The sequence below is a fragment of the Peromyscus maniculatus genome, chromosome 2 (genome assembly GCF_049852395.1).
Source record: "Peromyscus maniculatus bairdii isolate BWxNUB_F1_BW_parent chromosome 2, HU_Pman_BW_mat_3.1, whole genome shotgun sequence".
In the NCBI taxonomy this organism is placed as follows: Eukaryota; Metazoa; Chordata; class Mammalia; order Rodentia; family Cricetidae; genus Peromyscus; species Peromyscus maniculatus.
The window spans coordinates 23,364,629-23,386,406 of NC_134853.1; the positions used below are offsets into that span (position 1 = coordinate 23,364,629).

General features: G+C 35.1%; 1 protein-coding gene across 2 annotated transcripts in view; it reads left to right on the forward strand.

Annotated features, from left to right (window-relative positions):
* Cnbd1 (cyclic nucleotide binding domain containing 1) overlaps positions 1 to 21,778 on the forward strand; it is a 364,314-nt gene that overhangs the window by 307,818 nt on the left and 34,718 nt on the right. For both annotated transcript variants that reach the window (XM_016001789.3, XM_042270807.2), the window contains exon 11: positions 9,036 to 9,103. In XM_016001789.3, coding sequence (XP_015857275.2) covers positions 9,036 to 9,103 — 68 coding nt within the window. The remainder of the gene's footprint in view (positions 1 to 9,035; positions 9,104 to 21,778) is intronic.

The following is a 21,778-nucleotide window of genomic DNA, read 5'->3' on the forward strand; positions in this document are numbered from 1 at the left end:
CACTAGTATGCTGCAACTGGCATACTGTGTGTATGTGTGTGTATGTGCATTTTGTGTGTGTGTGTGTCTGTTGTGTTATATAATCTATAGTTTATTAACTTTGTTCCAGAAATGTAAGATTATTTTAACAACCAAATATTTATACATTTCATTGTAGTTTTAGAATGAAAGAGAACTGTCACATATCTCTTTCCAGAAAACTGTTACCTTTTTTTGTAGACTGAACTTAGAGGCCATTTCTTTCACAGTCAGTGAGCTTTAGAGCTCCACATACACACGATCATGAAAATCTGTCAACTCTTGAGGGCATTCTTCGTTGGGGAAATCGGCTAACAGCAGGACTCTTTGAATTACAGCTTGCAGATCAATCTGACATCACTTTTCCAGCTGTTCCTCCTCAGGACTTTCTGAGACTACAAAGGAGAGGAAACAATAATTCTTTCATGACTACCATAATTACTGAAATGGAATCACCTGGTGTTTCTGCACCCATCTCTGCTGTTAAATGTTAGAAAGGAGTGAAAATCCCACTTGCCAAGTTCCAGTAAAGCACAGAAATTTGTTCTTAGCACTCCAACTTCTGTCTTTGCAATGAGTCCTGCTAGAATCAAATGAAATCTGAGTATTTGGAATATTTAAATGTTATGTTAATCTGATCATTCTATAAATGGAATTCTTATCTTAATTTGGAGACATTTTCCTGATATTTATTTTATTTTTTAAGTTATTAAATGCAGCAGTATGATATAGATATTGGAAAGTTAGCCTATAAGAAATAATGAGTATAATATTGGTACCCTTTATGATGAGAGATGATATTTCTGTTTAGAAATTAAGCCACAAAGCCAAGACAAACTTTGTATAATTCTAGTTGTCTTATGTTAACAATCGCAGAAGCATTGTCTTAATTATACTGAAGTATCTATTTTAACTAATCTATTTCATCCAGGTTGACATTACCTGACTAAAATCCTGGCAATGTTAATTGCTTGGTTTTCCTGAGAGGTCAAGTTATCATTTGTCAAATTGTGGCAAGATTAAGTACAGTGGATAATAAAATAATTGATAAAGTTTAGAAATACTGTATAGACGAATTTCTAAAAGGTCTTGTTAAATAGAAGGCACAGAGCCAAATATAGGGATGAAAGACTTAGATCAGGAAAATAGGAAAAGCCACCAGCGAATCTTACCTCACCACTCTGCAGCTTCCAAATGCGAGTTACTTCCTGTCTACCAATGCCTTGATCGCCTTGCTATTCTGCCCTCTCATTGGCTCTTAGCCCAGCTTTCCTCTTCCTACACAACTCTGTCACTTTCTGTCTGCCTTTACAGACCTCTAGGTCTCTATGTTTGGTACTGGTATTAAAGGCATGTGTCGCCAAGCTTGGCTCTGTTCCCTAGTGAGGCCTTGAACACAAAGAGACCTGCCTGATAAGGGATTAAGGGCATGTGGTGCCTGACTTCTGTGTTTACATAGTGGCTGGCTTTCCTCTGATCTCCAGGCAAGCTTTATTTTATTAATGCACAAATAAAATGCCACCACATTTCAGCACAAATAAAAAATCACTACAATCCTGTGATATCACATGAAGTGACAAGAATCCTGTAGGGTGGCATTTAGTGATTTAACACTCGGGATAAAATCTGAATTATCTCCATTTACTTCTTATTTGAAAACAAAAACAAAAATAAAAACAAAAACAACTTTACTTCTTCACCTTAAAGACCCCATAGAGTTCATTCAGAGATCTGATTAGTCTAGGTCTATGCCTTTTTTCTTATATAAACAGTTTTATTGATATGGACAAACCCAACATCATTCCTAATAAGGGGGCTACTGATAATTTCATGAATTACAACATTGTATAAGGTCATACTTAGGACTGCCATATTAAATGGTACAGAAGGCAGGAAGGAAGATAGGGGGAAAATATTGGCAGACCTACAGGGATCAGAGCTCCCAATGCAGAGAGCTAGCAGTTGTAGCTGTTGGAGTTTTATACTTCGTCCATTAGGCCATTCTCTAAGAGTCTGTAACTTTATTTTTTTCTTGTTGTTGAATACTTTTACTTCACTTGTCTTCAATGGCTCCTGATTGCAGTTGTCCTGGCAGGAACATTACAACCTTATGTGTCGCTATTAGGCTCCTGTGTGAATACTTGGTTCCCAGCGGGGGCAATGATTTGAAGGTTGTAGAGCTTCATTAAAAAATTAAGTCACTTGGGGGGGGGGTGCCTAGAGGCTTCACAGCCCACCTCCACTTCCTGCTCACTTGCTGCTTCCTGGGCAGGAATGTAATGTGACCAACCAGCCTCTTGGTCCTGCCAACATGCCTCCACACTTGTTACGATGTCTTACCCACAATGATGGGATGGCACTTTAGACTGTAAGCCAGAAAAAATCATTCCTTCTTGTTTTGTGTTAAGTATTTGGCCATGGCAACAAAAAAAGGAGCTAAAATGGCCGTTGAATGAGTTGCACTTGTCATTGCTTTTAAATTTTATAAAACAAAAGTTAGTTTCCTAACATAAGTGAAAATTTATGAATATCAATTAAGAAAACTATAAGATTGGTTAGTAGACTTACTGATAATAGTATGATTGAAGTTTTACCTTAATTTTTGATATTCATTTTAATATCAGTGAATTCATCATCTGTTGAATATTGAAGGAAAGAAGATATGAATATAGTTTAAATCCAGAGAGAAAAGTGATAAAAAGAGCTTATCCAATAATTGAATGGTTTGTGAATTTATTACAGGTTCTTAATTTTATTCCATATTTATATTTAAATATTACTTAGAATATTATTGTTCAAAATGAAAGAGTTAATTAAATGAGATTATTAAAGGTATAATGTAAGAATAAAGTATTCAAAGATGCCTGTAATACCTCTAGTTTCTTTTTATTTATTGATTGATATATCAGAATATTTATATAGCCCTTAATCTTTAATTTTAAATAAAATTTCTTAATAGGCATACAAATAATAAGTTTCATTTTCACATTTTCATAATACATCATAATAACTTGTACTGATACATCCCATTCTCACTGTGGACACTTATCCAACCACAAATATCACTCTGGCTGGTTTTACTTCCTCCTATAATTGTAAATTTTGCTCTCACATCACATAAATTTTGTTAAACTTACCAAACTTAAGCTTGTTTTTCCCTTTGTAGTTTCATGACCTGTGTTCTAAGCTCATGTATATAAATTTATATGTATACCTATATATATAGTCATAAATATGTATATATACATATACATGCATACACATACACACACACACACACACACACACACACACACACACACACACACATATATATATATAAAATTTCAAATCTAGGTTCCATGTATGGGAGCAAAGATACAGTGATTGTTTTTCTGCAATGTGTCTTCATTCTGTATGTTTATATGTGTGTTTTTACTTGTGTGATGATCATTTGTGTATGAAGGTAACCTATAAGCCCAGACAAAAACATGCACACAAATATATATATATGTATATATATGTATATATATATATATATGTAGATATAGATATAGATATATAACATGGATGAGTTAAAATTTAAATTCCACATATGAGAGAAAAGATGCAATAATTGTCTTCCTGAATATTACTTTTTTTTTTTGTGTGTGTGTGTATGGGCATGCACATTTGTGCTCATATGTTTTATAGCTACATGGCTATATGTGAATTCTGATACAGAATATACATATGAATATGGAGTCCAGGGGTAAATTTGGCCATCAATTCCTGGTACTCTCTATCTTTTGAGACAAAAACGTCACATTTTTCTTGAATTCATCAAATAAGTTAATCTGACTGATCAGGGATCTTTCTGTCTCCACACTCTCATTCTGAGTTTATAAGCATGTTACCATAACTTATTTTAAAGTTATTCTGGGAATGGGGGGTGGGCTGGGGGGAGGGTGAGGGGGGCGAGAGGGGGAGAACAGGGGAATCTGTGGCTATTATGTTGAACTGAATGGTGTTGTAAAATAAAAAAAAATAAAAGTAGGTTAAATAATCTAAAAAAAAGTTATTCTGGGGATTGAACTCAAGTCTTAATGTTTGCAATGCAAACATTTTACCAATTGAGCTTGATTGACAGAATGTTTTTAAGTTCTATTCGTTTTACTGAAAATGTCATGACTTTAATTTTTATGGCTAAATATAATGTTCCATTGTGTGTATGTACCTCATTTTCTTTATCATTTAATCTGTTGATGGGCATCTAGATTTATTCAACTCCCTAGTGAATTTAAAATAGAAATAAAAAGGAAAGAAAAGGAAAAGAAAGAAAGGAAAGGAAAGGACATGACTGCTCCTAGGTGTGGTGGAGGAGAATGTTTAACGTAGATAAAAGAAAGAGTAGTGTAGGTAGAGCTGGGCACATATGGGAGAGTCCAGAGTGGACATGACCAGACTTAGCTGGGCCATGTGGGGAGAAGGGGGGGAAAGAGGGGAGAGGAAGAAACCAGACTCAGCAGCCAGGAGGTCAAAAGGGGAGGTAACCAAAATGTCTGGATTATATAGGGCTCTGGGAGAAGGGCAGCCCATCCTCTGGGGTGGAGAGTTCAGGGGAGAGGGCAGGGTATGCCAGCCCTACCCTGTAACAGGTATGGACTGAGGGATGCTGGAAGAACCTGGAGGCCAGGTCTGCTTTAATATGTTAAATAGACACCTCAGCCATTTGTCCCTGGTTTTAAACTTAGCATTTAGTTATTGTGAAGAATACATCAATACATATGTATATAAATATAAATATAAATATAAATATAAATATATATACTCTCTGTGTGTGTGTATATCTATCATTTATCTATCTATCCATCTATCTATCTATCTATCTATCTATCTATCTATCTATCTATCTATCTTCATGTATATAACAAATATATACATGAAAAATAGTGGTGTATCTGGGTGGTATAGCAGTTCTAACATTTTTTTTTCATTGCAAAACTTTCATGCTAATTTCCATAGTGACTTAACTAGCAGTGTGTAAGACTTAATCTCTCGCTACATTGCCACAAACATTTGTTTGTTTGTTCTTTTCTTGATAATAGGTATATTGATTGGGATGGGAAAGCAGTGTGAATTTATATTTTCTGATATCCATGGATGTAGAAGACTTGTTCAATAAACTATCAACCATTTATACTTTTTGAGAACTGTCTATTCATTAGCAAATTTATTATTTGGATGATTTGCTCTTTTTTATTATTGTTTTTGTCTTTATAATTATTTGTTTTCTAAATACTAATTTAATATCTTATATGTAGTTCATAGAATATTTCCCTTTCTGTAAGCTATCCTTTGACCTTAATGACTATATTCTTTGTTGTTTAAAAAGAGTTTGATTATATAGAATCTCATATGTCAGTTCCATGGATGATTTCTCTGTGTTTACCTTATGTTTTCTTGTAGCAGTTTCAAAGTTACGAGTCTAATAGCAAAGTCTTTGATCCATTTTACTTGTTTTTTGTGTAGAAAGATATGGGTATATTTTTCAATTTTTCTATATGTGAAAATTCAGTATTCTCAACAGCATTTGTTGAAGAAGGTCTTTTCTCCCATGCATGCTTTTGAATGACTTTCAAAAATTAGATGACTATGACTGTGCAGATTTTTGGGTCCTTTATTCTATTTCCAGTGGTCTACATGTCTCTTTCTTATGTCAGTTCTAGACTGTCTTTTGTCACTGTGGCTCCATAATATAATTTGAGACCAGGTATGATGATCTGATTTCTAATATTTTCCTTTTCACATTCTTAGAATTTTATAGTTTTTAATATTACACCTTTTCTTAATATTTTGAGATCTTCAGTATACTGTGCTCTGAGGGGAGATTCTTTTTTGGTCATGTCTAATTGGTGTTCTAAGTTTATCTTATATTTGAATCTCAAATTCTTTCCCTAGATTGGGGACTATTCTTTAGAAGTTCATTGTAGAGATCCTTTTTATGTCAGCTCCTTCTTTACTTAGATTCTTAGCTTCATCTCTTAGTTGTACTTCTGAATTATTGACTGTATGTGGCCATGTTCATTTTATTCTGTATTGTTATTTGAATGCAATATACATCAACCCTGTCCTCAATCCCTTATATTCTTCCTTCTGTTTGAAAAATTCATGATTCTGCCCATTGTGGTTTTTTAATTTAATTGAACTTATTGGTTTTAGAACTTTTAAATGTTTTTCTAAGTATCACTATTTTTATGAATTTTTCTAAGTTGCGGACTTTTTTATTCATATTGCTTTTTTTTATTCATATTGATGATTTCTTCCTTCATGATTTTGACTTTCTTCCATAGGCCCTAAATTAAATTCAGATTCGTATTTCTACCTATTTTGAAATACATTGATCATTTTTTTTATCAGTAAGCTTTTGCAATCTTCTGGAATTTGATCTCTGAGGGCATATTCGACTTTAATAATTGAGTTATGATTTTTTGGTAAAGTTATATTGCTTCATTTTTTACATGTCTTGGTTTCTGTGTTAATATTTTTATATCTACTGGTTTGGTAATCTCTTCTGGTTTTGGGTGGGGATCTTCTCATTGCATAGACTCTTTCCTCAGTGCCTCTCAGAGAGGAGAAGTTTGCTATAGCAGCAACAGTAAGAAACTCACACAAGATATGGAAATATACTTACATTTGATTAGAAGCCACTGTGTTACTAATGGCCATAAGACAAATAGCAAAAATAACAAACTATGTGATGGAAAGAAAAATTCTGTAGAAAATGGGCATGATATTGCATATCTCTAATTCCTACAGAGGCAAGTAGAAGTCAGTGAGCTTGAGTCCATCCTGGTCTACATCGTGAGTCTCAAGCTAGCCAGGGCACATAGTGAATCTCTGACCCAAATAAAAATAAGAACTCTATAAGGCAAATGTAGAATTACTGTATCAATGATGAGTCAAAGGAATGGTGCAGGGTAAGGGGGAGAAGTGAGAGCAGTTCAAGCGAAAATAAAACAGAAAGAAAAGAAGGAGGTGTCTAAGTTTAAAGGATTTAAAATGAAAGAAAAAAGATTAAATTTCAGGATTAATTTGGTTATTTTCTCTGAACCTGGTCAACAATGGTGGGTGGCCTTCTGTTTGCAATACCTGCCTGAACCAAGCTTTGCTGTCTTGCCAGTGTCTAGCATTCCTGCTGTTTGCAACTGCCTCCCTTGCCTTTTCCTTATCTCTGGGCAATAGCAGGCCAAACCGAGGCTCCTGAACCTGTTCCCAGACCCTATGATAGTTCAGATGTATTTTTAAAATGTTTATTCAGTGATTCTTTTTAAATTGCTATTATTTTCCTTTTATTGCAAAAAAAAATTTCCTGCATAGATTATACCCCGATTATGGTTTCTCTTCCCTCTACTCTCCCCAGTTCCTCTCTTCCTCCCTCCCCACTCATATCCATTCCCTTTCTGTCTCTCATTAGAAAACAAACAGGCTTCTAAGAGATATTTGTAAATAAAATAAACTATAATAAGATTAAACAAAAACTAACACATCAGAGTTGGAAAAAAACAAAGAGAAGAAAAAGAGCCCAAGAAAAGAAATAAGAACCAGACTCACTCATTTGCACACTCAGGGATCCCATATAGCAGCTCACCCAACCTTGATGTGGTGGATTGTGCCTGGTCTTATCCTATCTTCCTGTGCCCTGTTGGGTTAATGTCCCTGGGAGGCTTGCTCTTTTATTTGGGGTTATTGAAGGGGAATCTTGGAAGAGAAAAAGTATGTGGGACAGGCTGGGAGAAGTGGAGAGAGAAGAGGCTGCGTAGGGTATGTATTGTATGAAAGAAGAATAAATAAAAATTAAGAAAAAAGACCCCCCCCCCCCAGCAAACAACCAAACAAAACCAACACTAGCCTAAAAAGAGGTTTCCCTCTATGAGGAGCCTGCCTGTGCTCTGTAAACCATAATGTGATTCCTCTCCAGCGCAGCCACTGGACTTGAGGCTTTAGGGGGAGTACTGCCCCTTTCCTGCCTACCTTCTGTTTCTGGAGTGGCTTATCAGGGAGTTGACCAGGTGAAGCTGTGTTTGGGGTATTCCGATCCCCCTCCCCCATTGCGTGTGCCTGCTTCTAATCAGTCTTGCTTGCTTCTTTGCTTATTTTCTTTTGAGACAAATTCTTATTCTGTCTCCCAGGCTGTCTAGCAGCTCACTATATGGCTCAGTCTGCCTTGAACACATAGAAAATGCTCTTGCCTTGGTCTCCATGAGTAGTCAACTTACCAATGTTAATCTGCCATGCTCAGCTTGGGCTTACAAATCAGGGTGTTGCCCCCCTTTTCTCTATTTACTTCGAGTTTTTTGGTTGTCCTTTTACTTCCTTTGTGTGTTTCTGAAGGCTTTACTCTCCTGCCTTCAGAACAGACCTCCCCTGTTTTTAAAAACATTGACAGTCAGCTTATTCAGGTTACAGTCCTGGGACTGATTCAGAGTACATTTGTTTTTTGATACCTTCCAAATGTGTTGTGTTAAGTTTGAATCATAGAGGGTAGCTGGCCATCCTGGAGCGCTTTTATGTTCTACAATCTAGATGTTCCCAAATGTCTACAAGCATACTTTCTTTTAACTTCCACGTACAACACATTCAATTATAAATAACTTCTTTTTGCTCTCCTAATACCACACATTTGAAAGATAAATTGTATGACTCCTCTTAATTTGGTTCACCTGTCCATATCTTAGGAGCATGGAATACTTAAAAAAATCCCAAATTGTATTTAATTCTTTGTTGTGGAAGAGTAGGTCAGAAATTATACTAATTTTTGATTATGAATGTGTGTACTATGACAATTAGATTGAATAAGTATGCTTCAGTTCTACAGGATGATATGGTTTTCTTGAATGTGATTTGGAATGAATGAATAAATCAATTTTATTGCTAAAGAAAATCAAATTATGTCTATTTTCATATATTAATAAATGATGAATAAGTTGACTTTTCATTATTTTTAAAAATTATTTATTAACAATGTAACTATTATTATTTATCTAATTCTTCTACAGCTTTAGACCCAGTGACCAAGGAACTTATGATTCAAACAGCAAAACCAACTTTTGGCCATCTGACAGAAGTAAGAAAAATGTTTATACAATAGTAAATATTGTTAGTTGCAGAAACTACATGTTGATAATTATTTATGATGTTCCAATGCCTTGCACCTTCCCCCTGAAGTGATTAAAATGTGGCAAATTATTTAGGAAACAGCATGATTGGAAACTTTAAAAAATGTAGTGATTCATCCACTTATGTGTCTGGCTTTTACTGTGGTAACATTTTATAGCATGTGTATTTGGGCTGCAAATCTATTATGAACTGCGTCAATAATGCTGTTTGTAGGTAGTCTTTCTTAAAAAGTTTTTTTTTTTGCCGGGCGATGGTGGCGCACGCCTTTAATCCCAGCACTCGGGAGGCAGAGGCAGGCGGATCTCTGTGAGTTCGAGGCCAGCCTGGTCTACCAAGTGAGTTCCAGGAGAGGAGCAAAGCTACGCAAGAGAAAAAAAAAGTTTTTTTTTTTTTTATATTTTCAAGAAAGATTATAAACTTTTAAAAACTTTTATTTGTATTTCATGTACACTGGTGTTTTGCCTTCATGTCTATGTGAGTGTGTCAGATCCCCTGGAACTGGAGTCACAATTGTGAGCTGCCATGTGGGTGCTAGGAACTGAACCCTGGTTATCTGGGAGAGCACTCAGTGTTCTTACCCACTAAGCCATCTCCAGCCCCAGATTACAAACTTTTAAACAGATACTTCAAAGATGTGGTTGATTTTTTTTTTTTGGCATTTTAACTTTAATTGGCATATTTCATGTGAATATCATTATGGCTGCAATATATATACATATATGCATTTATACACACATATATATGTGTATGTGTGTATTATAAAACATTTGTCAATCTGTATAAAAATATATTTGTAATGTGCTTATAAAAGGCATAGAGGCATAGTTCATATCAGAATATTAACTGTCTCATGTGGTGTTCTGAAACATATAGAGAATCTGAAGTCAAAAGCAGTCCAGAGGGACCTAGAGGAGCCTGTTAGCACTAACAACATTGATCCTCTTGAAAAGAAACCAGAACCCAAATCCCTAAAGCAACATGTATAGAGCTACTATATGTAGTTTGTGGCAAATATTATGTTACATGAAAGTGATATAAGGAAATGGTAGAGAAATCATAGGAAGGAGGAAATGATTTTGATGGCTTAGCTCTCCAACGTCTTTCAGGATTAGCAATACCTAAAGTGACTTTTTAAATCTTGGCTTATTTAGAGTGTGGTGCTAAGTGCCAGCCTCCCTTTCTCTCTCCCAATGAAGTTTTAGTGAAGTTTGTATGATACTCTCTGATACTTTAGGTGTTTCATTATAGTTGGGCCTAGACATGTGATAAACCTTTTCAAAACCAACTTTTGATGGAAAAGTAAGTTTCTTTGCTTTTCCCTTTAAGGAAGTAAAATTTGCATTACATTTTGAGAATTTCTCTGGGATTTGAAAATTGAAGTGAAACATTCAATTGGGTTATGTCAATATAGTCTGATAAGATGAGAATATTGCCTCTTCATATTTTCCCAATAACAAGCTATGATGTTAATGGGGATATCACCTCCTTCAAGAGTGACATTATGAGATGAGACTTTGCTTTGATGATACCTCTCATTACCAATGATAACTGCGTATTCCAAGAATGCAAGTGCAGCTTTGTCTGACTGAATAGAAAGAGGCAAATCTAGAAGAGAGGGGGAGATGATTATCTTTACAGCTCTGCCATTAGCCTGGAATAGGAAATGCTCTTTCAAAGGGGATGTGAGGAAGAATTTCCTTATTTGGGAGGGGAGCTTCTTCAATCAGGAGTCATTAGGGCCTTGGGCATCATGGGTAAATCTTAGATGCTGCTATTTCCTAAACAACAACAACAAAAACAATATCTATGTGATGTTGTATTTGTATCATGCAATAATACATTATTGTACCTATAAATAGTTGTATAAATGGGAGAAGGAACACAGTTTTCTTTTCATTTTATTTTATTTAAATTTTTTTCATTTTATATGCCAACCCCTCTTCCCACTCCCTCCCATTCTCCCGCTTCCCCCCTCCCCCCATCCCACCTCCATTCATTCCCCATAGGAGGTAGGGCCTCCCTTGAGTAGTCAACACAGGCTGGCAACACAGGCTGTTGCCTACCTTGGTAGTCAGCATAAGACCAAGCCCCCTTTCCCTGCATCATGGCTGAGTAAGGCATCACACCATAGGAAATGGACTCTTAAAAAGCCAGTTCATGTATCTGGTCCCATTGCCAGGGGACCCACAAACACATCAAGTCACACAACTGTCACCCACATTCAGAGGGCCTACTGTAATCCCCCATGCAGGCTCCCCAGCTGTCAGTCCAGAGTCCCTGAGCTCCTATTAGCTTGGGTCAGCTGTCTCTGTGGTTTTTCCCATCATGATTCTGACTCCCCTTGCCGCTATAATCCTCCCTTCCTCTCTTCACCTGAACTCCAGGAGTTTGGCCAAGTGCTTGGCTGTGGGTCTCTGCATCTGCTTCCATCAATTACTGGATATAGGTTTTATGATGACAATTGGGGTAGACACCAATCTGAGTGCAGAGGAAGGCTAGTTCAAGCACCCTCTCCACCATTGTTATGAGTCTTAGCTGGGGACATCCTTATGAGTTCCTGAGGATTTCCCTAGCTCCAGATTTCTCCCTAACCCCTTAATAGTTCACTCAGGACACAATTTTCTTAATGTAAAAAATATTGAAAGTTCTTTTTACACATATTGGTGATGTTAGGAAGGACTTGAAAGACTGACTGTCTATCTGGGAATGCAATCTGGATTATGCTTCCCATTAGTCTAGGCAAAATGGAGCATGTGATGTATTAGGAGGAATAGACATCTGAAAGATAATTAAAAACAATAATGTAAGGAAGGAATAAATCCTAGGTTAAAAGTTTGTCCAGAGAGGGAATTAGAAGTTTCTAATTAAAATATTTCAAGTAGTTTGCAGGGTCAGTTTGAAGTAAGTCTCCTTCACTCTCTAAATCTTGGATTGTTTACCAATGATTGCTATGTGGATAGATTGTTGTTAAATGCTGAGTACAAAATTGTGCCAAGTCCATCTTCCAATTTGGTGGCAACAAGCCTGTATTCTGAACACTAAGCCAGACACATCTGTGCTAAACACAAGAAAATAAAACAAAATCGTTTACTATGGCAACGTGTTAATGACCATGCACTTATTTTAAACTCTGTCTTTATCACTACTCTCTTTTATGACAGTTACCAAGCTGCTCTGAATTTTCCATTCCTTGGGACTTCTATTCCAGTACTTTGCAAAAGCTAGCATCATTTTGTTGACTATATTCTAGCACAGTCAAAATTAAGTGAGCAAATCATACATCTAAATACCACACATTTATAAGTTTTATGCACTTCATTTGTGCTGATGAGCATTTTCCCCCAGACACGAAAGTATTTTTACTTAACAAAATGAACTCTATACATAGCTCAGTTTGCCTGCATGATAGCCTGAGGTATATAGTCAAATGTCAGTCTGTGTTGACATGATCATTCTGTAAACTCACCTGCTCACTCTAAGGCAACTTTCCAAGGTGTAACCCTAGTTGCTTTATATTTTTACCTGTCCAGTGATCTGGAATTGGCTATAGACTATTGTCTGTGGGGTAATCTGTAGATCTTTCTGAATAATTCCCCTACTGTGACAGAAGTCACCATGTGCTCATTGAACTGCACTGCCAAAATTATTAGTAATCAAATGCTTAGACAGACAAGCCTTGGAATTCTGTTTTATTTGTTGATGTATTTGTTTATCCTCATGCTGATGACTACAGTGCCTTAACTTTTCTATAATTGTTTACTTTTGGCCAAGTCAGTCCTCCTACATAGCTCCTCTTTATTATTATCTTAATAATTATATTTTGAATTGGCATTTAAAGATTAGAATGAGTTAATTTGTTGATATCCACAAAATCACCCACTGTGATAAATTTTCAGATTTAAAAAAATCATTTATAATTTCAAAATTTTAATCAAAACATAGTTACATTACATTCCCTTCCCTTTCTTCTAAAAATGTTCCTATGTTGGCTCTATTCTACTACTTCCATTTCCACTTGCCACTCACTCTCACTGATAGTTTCTTTTTATCTGATTATTACTTTTACATAATGCATATATATGTATAAATATGTAATAAAATCCTCTGAGCTCTTTAGTGTTGTTTGTGTATACATAGTTTCAGGGCTGAGAGTTTTGTATTGGATAACCAACAGGGGAGGGGGCTCACCCCTGGGAGAGACTAATCCTCCCTTCACTAGTTACTAGTTGCCTGTAGTTCTTTGTCTAGCTGTGGGACTTCATTTGAATCTTTGCTTTTTCAATAGTTTTATTTTGCTATGAATGTACATGCTTCTGGTTTTATTTTTGCATACTATTCCAGTTTTATCCTTCTAAATCTATGAGCTTGTAAACTTCATTTGGTTTTAGAGATTCATAGCTAGTATATTTCAAATATTGGTTGGTTCTGTTTCATTGTATCCTCTCAATTTGAGTTCCATGGGAATATAGGTGAAAATTTTTCATTATAGTATCCTTTATCCTACATACCTTTATGTGTTTCTTATTGTCTTTATTTCTCATTCACTTTAGAGTAATTAATATTTCTTTCTCCCAATTTGCTAATTCTATCTTCTATGGTTTTTAACTTGTTCTGTTTTGGTTTCTTGGTTTCCAGTCATAAAACTCCAAATATTTATAATACTATTTATGTCTTATAGTTCATTTTTTCCTCTAGAACCTTGTATGTTATTTAAAGTTATTTTACATTCCTTAATGTATTAATCTATTGTTAATATCTGGACGTTGTACATAAAAATATGTATCTGTTCTCTGTTCTCTGTTAGTGATGATTGTCTCTATGGCTGATAATTTTGAATTGAATGATGGAATTAACAAATAGTTATTCATATTTTAGATTATATTCCTCTGTTGATGGATTCATTTATATAATAGGCTGACAGAGAGCTGGATTAGTCACTTTATCCACTCAAGAAAAATGAGTTGAATCTCGAAGGAAGTGCATTAGTTCACTTATTCAATTCAGTTATGCATGAAGGTTTTCAATAAAATTAGAAAATATAGTTTAGGCCCCTTCCTCGAACAGTATTTTTTTTTACCTTTAGCTAGGACTCCAGAATTGTTCCCTTATCTCTTGTAGTTTTGGCTTCTTTTTAGCTTTTGCATTTCAATAAAGTCATATGGGGAAAAACTGATATTTTCCAAAGTTTCTGATTTCATCATTGTAGACTCACAGAATCCTAAAAAGCTCAGTTACTCTTGCAAATCCTTTTAGAACGTTAGGCAAATGGCCCCAAAGTCATCAAATTACTGCCACAATGATGGCTCTTACCCAGGTCAGTCATCTTTATGACCTTGTGGCATAAACAGAATACATGACACTTTATAGAAGTGATTCCTCCTCCCTGAACTTCTACAATCATGCTAATCAAAGCAGTGGTCTGCTACTCACTAATCCACTCAGTCCAATAGAATCTGTTTTCTCAAAAGGACAGAACAAAATGTTTTGTCTGCATTAATTTGATCTTCTTACAGTGCATGGAATGACCTCTACATTGGTCACTTTCTAGTTGGGGACATGACCAGTTTGTAGCATATTTTGGAAGGAATTGGTTGTCTTCATTTTTTTTCCAATCAATGGTTCAAAGTTGCCTATAATCTTGAAATTATTAAAACTTTGAAATAGTCTTCTCCATATATTCATTTTTACATCACAGTTCTCTAAACATGAATATGCTAATATTGCTCATGTATACCAAAAAAGATTCTTTTACTTCATTTTGTTCTGGGTGAGAAGACTAAACTCAAGAAAGACATTTCATATCTGTGCTGGTTCGTGGTGTGGTGTTTTTTGTCTTTTTTCTCTTTCTCCTTTTGTCAATTTAACACAAGCTGGAGTCACAAAAAAGAGAAACCTTCAATTGAGAAAATGTTTCAAATTGGTCTTAGGCAACTCTATGGTCACTTTTGATTAATGATTCTTATAGGAGGTTATAGCCACTGCGGGCAGTGTCAACTCTAGGCAGGTGGCCTTGGGTTAGATTCAAAAGCAGACTGAGCAAACCAGGGAGAGCAAACCAGGAAGCAGTGTCTCTCAATGGCCTCTGCTTCCATTCCTGTCTGCCCTAACTTCCATGGTTATGCACTACAAGCTGTAAGATGAAATAAACCCTTTCCTCCCCAGGATGTTTTTCTTTATCACTGTCTTCATCAAAAACAAACAATCAAACAAGTGAAACAGAACAGTTAGCATGGTTTGAGATAGAAATGAGACTCATGAGCAGTAATTAAAGTATTGTTAGTGATAAATGAATAATTTGGAAAAATGTTTTAAATTCAAATAGATTTATATCACTTTTCTGCCTTCCTTCATCCATTCCTAGCTGTCCTCCCTTGAGACCATATAAAGAGCCTATTCTCAAGTTGATTGCTTCATTTTCTTTGATTGTTACTGCTGCACACACACACACACACACACACACACACACACACACACACACACACACACGAGATAGAGATAGAGAGATACACAGAGAGAGACAGAGACAGAGACAGAGAGACAAAAAGACACAGAGAGAGAGGAGAGGGAGATTTATATGCATGCTATAATTTTTTTCTCTGCATATGTAATCTTGTGAGAAAGCTGGAGGGTTCAATTTTATTTTGAAACCTTGTATATGGTTTTCTATTATGCTATACTAGTTTACATTTATTCTATAGAGTATGGAAGCCACCTTTATCTGCATTCTGACTGGCAATGCTGTTTTTCTTGTTAAGTGACTGAACTTACATAGAGTCTCACCATTTTGATTAGTGTTATTGAGCACCTTTTCCTAAACTTATTGTTCATTTGTATAACTCCTTTAAATGAAGTCTATTTTAGATCAGCTTTAGATTATTTAGTTGGATCAATATTTTTGTTGCTGAGTACTTTTTAGATTGTAACCATGTTTGGATATGAATTCCTTGGCAAATATTAGTTCACTGGTATTTTCTCTTATTGAATAGATTGTCTCATTACTCTGTGGATTGTCTTCTGGGTAGAGCTTTCTAGTTTTATATGACTGATAAGATTCCCCCAATGTTTTCTTACTGTCATTTCAGAATTTTCATTTAGGGTTTTCATCTATTTTGAGTTGATGGTTTTAAGAAGTGATCACACACACACACACACACACACACACACACACACACACACACACGCACACACACACACAGAGTAACTTTGTTGAAGAGTTGTTGGAAAAACTGAGTTTTTCCTTCTTGCCTGTAATATGTCAAGGTGGCTTTGGTACTTGGGGTTCTTTGAGTTTCCATGTGAATTTAGGTTGTACTTTACATCCTCATTAAAAATTTCATGTGTATTTTGATGAGTAGAGCCTTAAATCAATGAAATACTTTGATATCATAGGCATTTTAACAGTGTTAAATCATACAATTCTCAAATACTAAGTATTTCTTTTTGTCATTTTTTTCTCCAAAGATTTTATACTTGTGTTCTAATTTTCATTGTGATGATTATTGTTTACATGGCTAAATTTATTTCTATGTATTTTATTTTTTTATTATCAATGTGTGTGTGTGTGTGTGTGTGTTGCACATGTGAAGGTCAGAGGAAAACTTTGTGTAGTTGATACTCAAGTCATTAGGCTCTTGTTGTAAGTGCTTTTTCCTTCTGAATTATCTTCATGAGGTCTATTCATAGGCACTTAATAAATGTGTATTTATTGATATTTTTTACTTGTATGAATAATATTTTTCCTGTATCCTTTCTTACCAAAACCAGTTTGTTATGTATAAGGAAAATTATTTTTATATTCTTATATTTTGCTCAATTCCTTGATCAGTTTTAATATGCTAGTCTTTTAAATAAAAACATATTAAAATAATTTGTACCCATGTACAGAGATGAGATTTTTTTTACTATCTGAAAAGGAACAAAAGGAACACAGAAAATAAGGAAAATATTTTGAAAACATTGTGAGTTGATTTCTATGACACTAATAAAACATTTTGTTTTCAGCATAGAATTTTATGTTCATTAAAATATACCAGGAAAAACAAAATGACATTTTTAAAGTATTAAAAATTTAATCAGGATATTTTTACACTCAAGAAAAGTTATCTGCTTATTTGAGCAAAAATCAGATCTGTAACAGAACACAAAATTTACAGTTAGCTTTTATAGATAAATATGAAAAATTTACTATAAAAGTTTAGGAAGAATCATGAAGGTGCTGGGAGAATTAAGGAATTCCTTTTCAGTTGGCCTTCTCAAATTTCATTCTCATCTGTTAATAAATAGTTTTTTTTTCTTTTTTTTTCAAGACAGGGTTTCTCTGTGTAGCTTTGCGCCTTTCCTGGAACTCACTTGGTAGCCCAGGCTGGCCTCGAACTCACAGAGATCCGCCTGCCTCTGCCTCCCGAGTGCTGGGATTAAAGGAAATTTCTGAAAAATTGTATAGAAAAGCACAGGATCTCGTACCTACTAATAATGAAGTCCTTTCTGGAGAAGCCTGTTAATGTCTTCCCTGGTTTCCTGGCTTCCCTAGTACTAACTCTGTAATGCATGTCTGACATTCACTTCATTACTGACAGTTACCAGGATCATAACAGCAGTGAAAAGGAGAACAAAATCCAAGGCAATGGGTTTGGTCCAAAATCTGTGATCTTGACGGTCCTCCCTTCCCCAGCTGTTGACATTCAAAGACAGAAAAAGCAGTGGCTTACCACAGAGGGAGGTAGTAGGTGGAGTGTCTTAGTCACCTCACAATGAATGTGGTAGATGCAGCTTCTCCAATTTCTAATTGACATTTGATTGGTTAGTAATTCTTTAGCTATTAAGCTATTAAAAATAACATAATTTCCAAATATTCTTACTAAAAAAAATCAAGTAACCAAGTCTTCACATAGAGTAACTAACATGATCATCTAAGTTATACTGACTTTCCTATAGCCCTTTCCTATGTCCAAATTAGGATATTTGACATGATCAGCAGACACACAGTTTCTAAAATTTCCTAAAAGTTTGTACAAAACCTCTGCAAGTACAGAGACATTTTTTATGGAATCATTTTTGTATTAGTTAAAAAAATGTGTTTCAGTCCAAAAAGAAAATTTAAATTAACTTTTAGAATCCTTGGTTGAATTCCAATGGTTTCTCCAGGTATAGTCTCTAGTTTGTCAGAAAACTTACTGTCTCAAGCTGAAGACAACCTTGTCTTATTACTACTTTTCATAAGTTAACAGTATTAAGAAGTAATAACCAGGAAAAACTGACATTTGTTTTCAGTTAATTATCATCAACTGAGGTTTAGCTAAAAGTTTTTCTGTTTAGACTATTGTTAACATGTTCACACCTGAAACTTCTTAAAATGTCCTTAAAAGTAAACCCTCAAGTGCTACATATTATATACAACATATGAAGATAAAATATAAACAATAACATATGAATGTTGAAAGCAAGTTGACTTTCTGTTGCTGTGTGTGCTTGAGAACACATGAGAGTACATGAAGCAAGGTGAAAATATGAAGGTTACTGGTTCAGACCCTCTGCAGTCCATGCTAATTAAGTCATGGTAACTGACAGCTGTGCCCATCCAAATCACATTGCTCTGAGCTTGATTGAATTGTGTTTGATGTGATAGCATTGACTAATTGGAGAACATTGTATCTTGAAATATCAGAACTCATGTGACTACTTTGTATATAGGATCTAGGTATGGATTTCATTTCTGAAGTCGTTTGGATTAAGACAATGGAGCGCTATTTTAGATGATAATGACAAAAACAGTTGTTCTGAGTGTGTGTGTGTGTGTGTGTGTGTGTGTGTGTGTGTGTGTGTGTGTGTGTGTGTTTAGTTTCAAGGATACTAAGACTCATTAAATATGTCACTGATCCTACTTTTTGATACCTATTGCAATGCCTTTAGCAAAGTTCCCTGTAGTTCTCAACATCTGGCATGTTTCTGGGTATTCATCTCACTGAAACCATCTCCTTTTCTTACTCTAATTTCTTTACTTTTCAAAATATTTACTCAGTCTTTCTCATAGTTGATAGTACTATGCATAGTTTCAAAAGGAAAACTTGCATCTTTCAAGAGGAAAAGAAAGTTAATTCAACAATTATCACATCATGTAAACTATTTACATAATTTTAACTTTAATCCAAATAATCAAATAATTATGATTTTGGTGGTGGCTATGATTATGTATTATTTTATTCATTATTCAAATAGAAACTGAATCATTAAGTTAAACATATTCAAGGATATTATTACCTGATTATTTGGGGGAGGAATATATGTTTAATTTCATGGATAATGAGTTAATAATTTATGATAAAGGAAAAGGGACAGATTAAATAAGTATAATGATAATAGTATCCAATTTCATTTTATTAACATGGATAAACAATTGGTTCTACCACTTAGGTATATTATGTTTTTACTAAATTTTAGTTATCAAAAGTAATGCTTCTTTCACATATAGTCACAGTCTCTCCAGTATGGAGGGAAGGCATACAGAGGGTATTGCGAGAAGTCATTTCAAAAGATAGACTGCAGAAACCTCAAATTTAAAGTAACACCAGAGTGTCTGAGAGTTTTTTTTACCTTTTTCGGTGTTTTCATCTTGTTTGTCCAGTAGGTCAACACAGTTCAAAAATGCAAAGGCAATGTAGTAATTGATGCCTCCACTTCTTTTAATGAAAGGCATGGAAGGAATTACAGTCAAATAGAATAAGGAAATCCTGATTGGATTTTCATAATGTTATTTCAAATTTAAGCTCAGACCCAGACAAGCACATATCTTTTCTTTGTTAAGATTTTTTAAAGTATTTGGAAACTGAGTCAGAAGATAGACTAGACTGAGTAGCCTCCATCGTAAACAGACTTTAGTAGTATGTCAAGGACTAAAAACTAAAGTAACAATGAAATACAGCACCCTGAAATTGAAATTGTTTTGGAATATGCAACCTGAACTTAAGCAGATTTATTGATAGGTTCTTCTATGACTATAGCATAATATCATTAGGAGTCATCTTATTGCTATTTTTTTTGTGGGGGGACAGTGGTATTTGGTTTTACTCTAGGTTACTAACCTATTTAGTCTAAGGTCCTTGATTGGCCATGCAGTGTTGGATGTGGGTTCCAACTCATAGAATGAGCTTTAAGTCAAATCAGACATCGATTTGCTACTCCCACAAGCTTTGTGAACATTGCATATTTTGCAGACAGGACAGCATTGCAGATCAAAGGCTTCATGGATGTGCTGGTGTATACATTTTTTTCTTTCGGTGGTCTACAGAATATCCAGTACCAAAGATCCTAGAATATAAGGGTGAAGGGTCTGTGTCGGTACCAGCATGACCTTTCCATGTTCAGTGAGTTCTGTGGGTGTTGCCTTCAGCAATGGGGCTCTGCTGTTTATTTGCAGAGAGCAATTCTGTCCCAGCATCAGCCTGTATTCTTTCCATGGACCCTCTTTAGCCAACAAGTCAATTGGATCTCACCCAGACCCAGTACTGAAAGCTTCTTTTGGTGACAAGTGATGACAAGTTAGGACTGTCTCGCCTATTATTTGGAGACATTACCTAGGATTGCCTTTATATATTTTTGGAAGCTTCCACTGCACAAGGTTTCTATACCATCCCCAAATGCCCTTCAATTATATGTCTCTACAAGCATTCCTTTCTTCAATACCTGATCCACATGCCCAGTCCATGCTGCCCCCAAGTCCATCCATAAAATCTATTCTCCCTTCCCAAGGAGGTTCATGTGTTCCTCCCCTAGCCCCTTCTTCTATACCTAACATCTCTGGGGCTGTGGATTGTAGCTTAGTTAGCATTTATTTAATGGCTAATATCAACATGTAAACAAATATATATCATATTTATTTTTATGGGTCTGGATTACCTCACTTAAAATGATATTTTTTTTAGTTCCACTAATTTACTCCATTGTGTAAATATACCACATTTTCCTTATCCATTCTTCTGTTCTGGAACATCTAGGTTGTTTTTAGGTTCTGGCTGTTATGAGTGGAGCAGCATTGAACATGGTTGAACAAGTGTCTCCGTGGTAGGATAGAGAGTCCTTTGGCTATATACCCTAAAATGAGACACCTGCATCTTGAGGTATATTGATTCCCATTTTTCTGAGACACCTCAACACTGATTTCTGTAGTGGCTATACAGGTTTGTACTCCCACCATCAAAAAGTTTTATCCCATACCCATACTTTGTCTGTGTACCATTCACTAGTATCTATTATATTGAAGTTTACTAGCTTGTGTTTTGATTTTTATAGTTTTCTTACAATGTATACATGTTTATTTTTCATGTTCCTATTCTTTGATGTATCATTCTTACTTTTATATATTAAAATATTATGTCTGTTCTGTATTCAACTTTAATGCTAATATTTGGATATCTTGTAGACCTGATTTATACAAAATAATGTGAACTAATAAGAAATGGGTAGAGAAAGGAGATTGTGGGTTGATGATGAAAGCAAATATTGCTGAACATCGCTCCAGCCCCAGAAGAGTATGTATTTTTAACTAAGTGTTGTATCTCTCTTGATGGTATTCACTAAATAAAGAGTACATGAAATTGTTCATGACTTGAAAAACAAGATTTGTGAT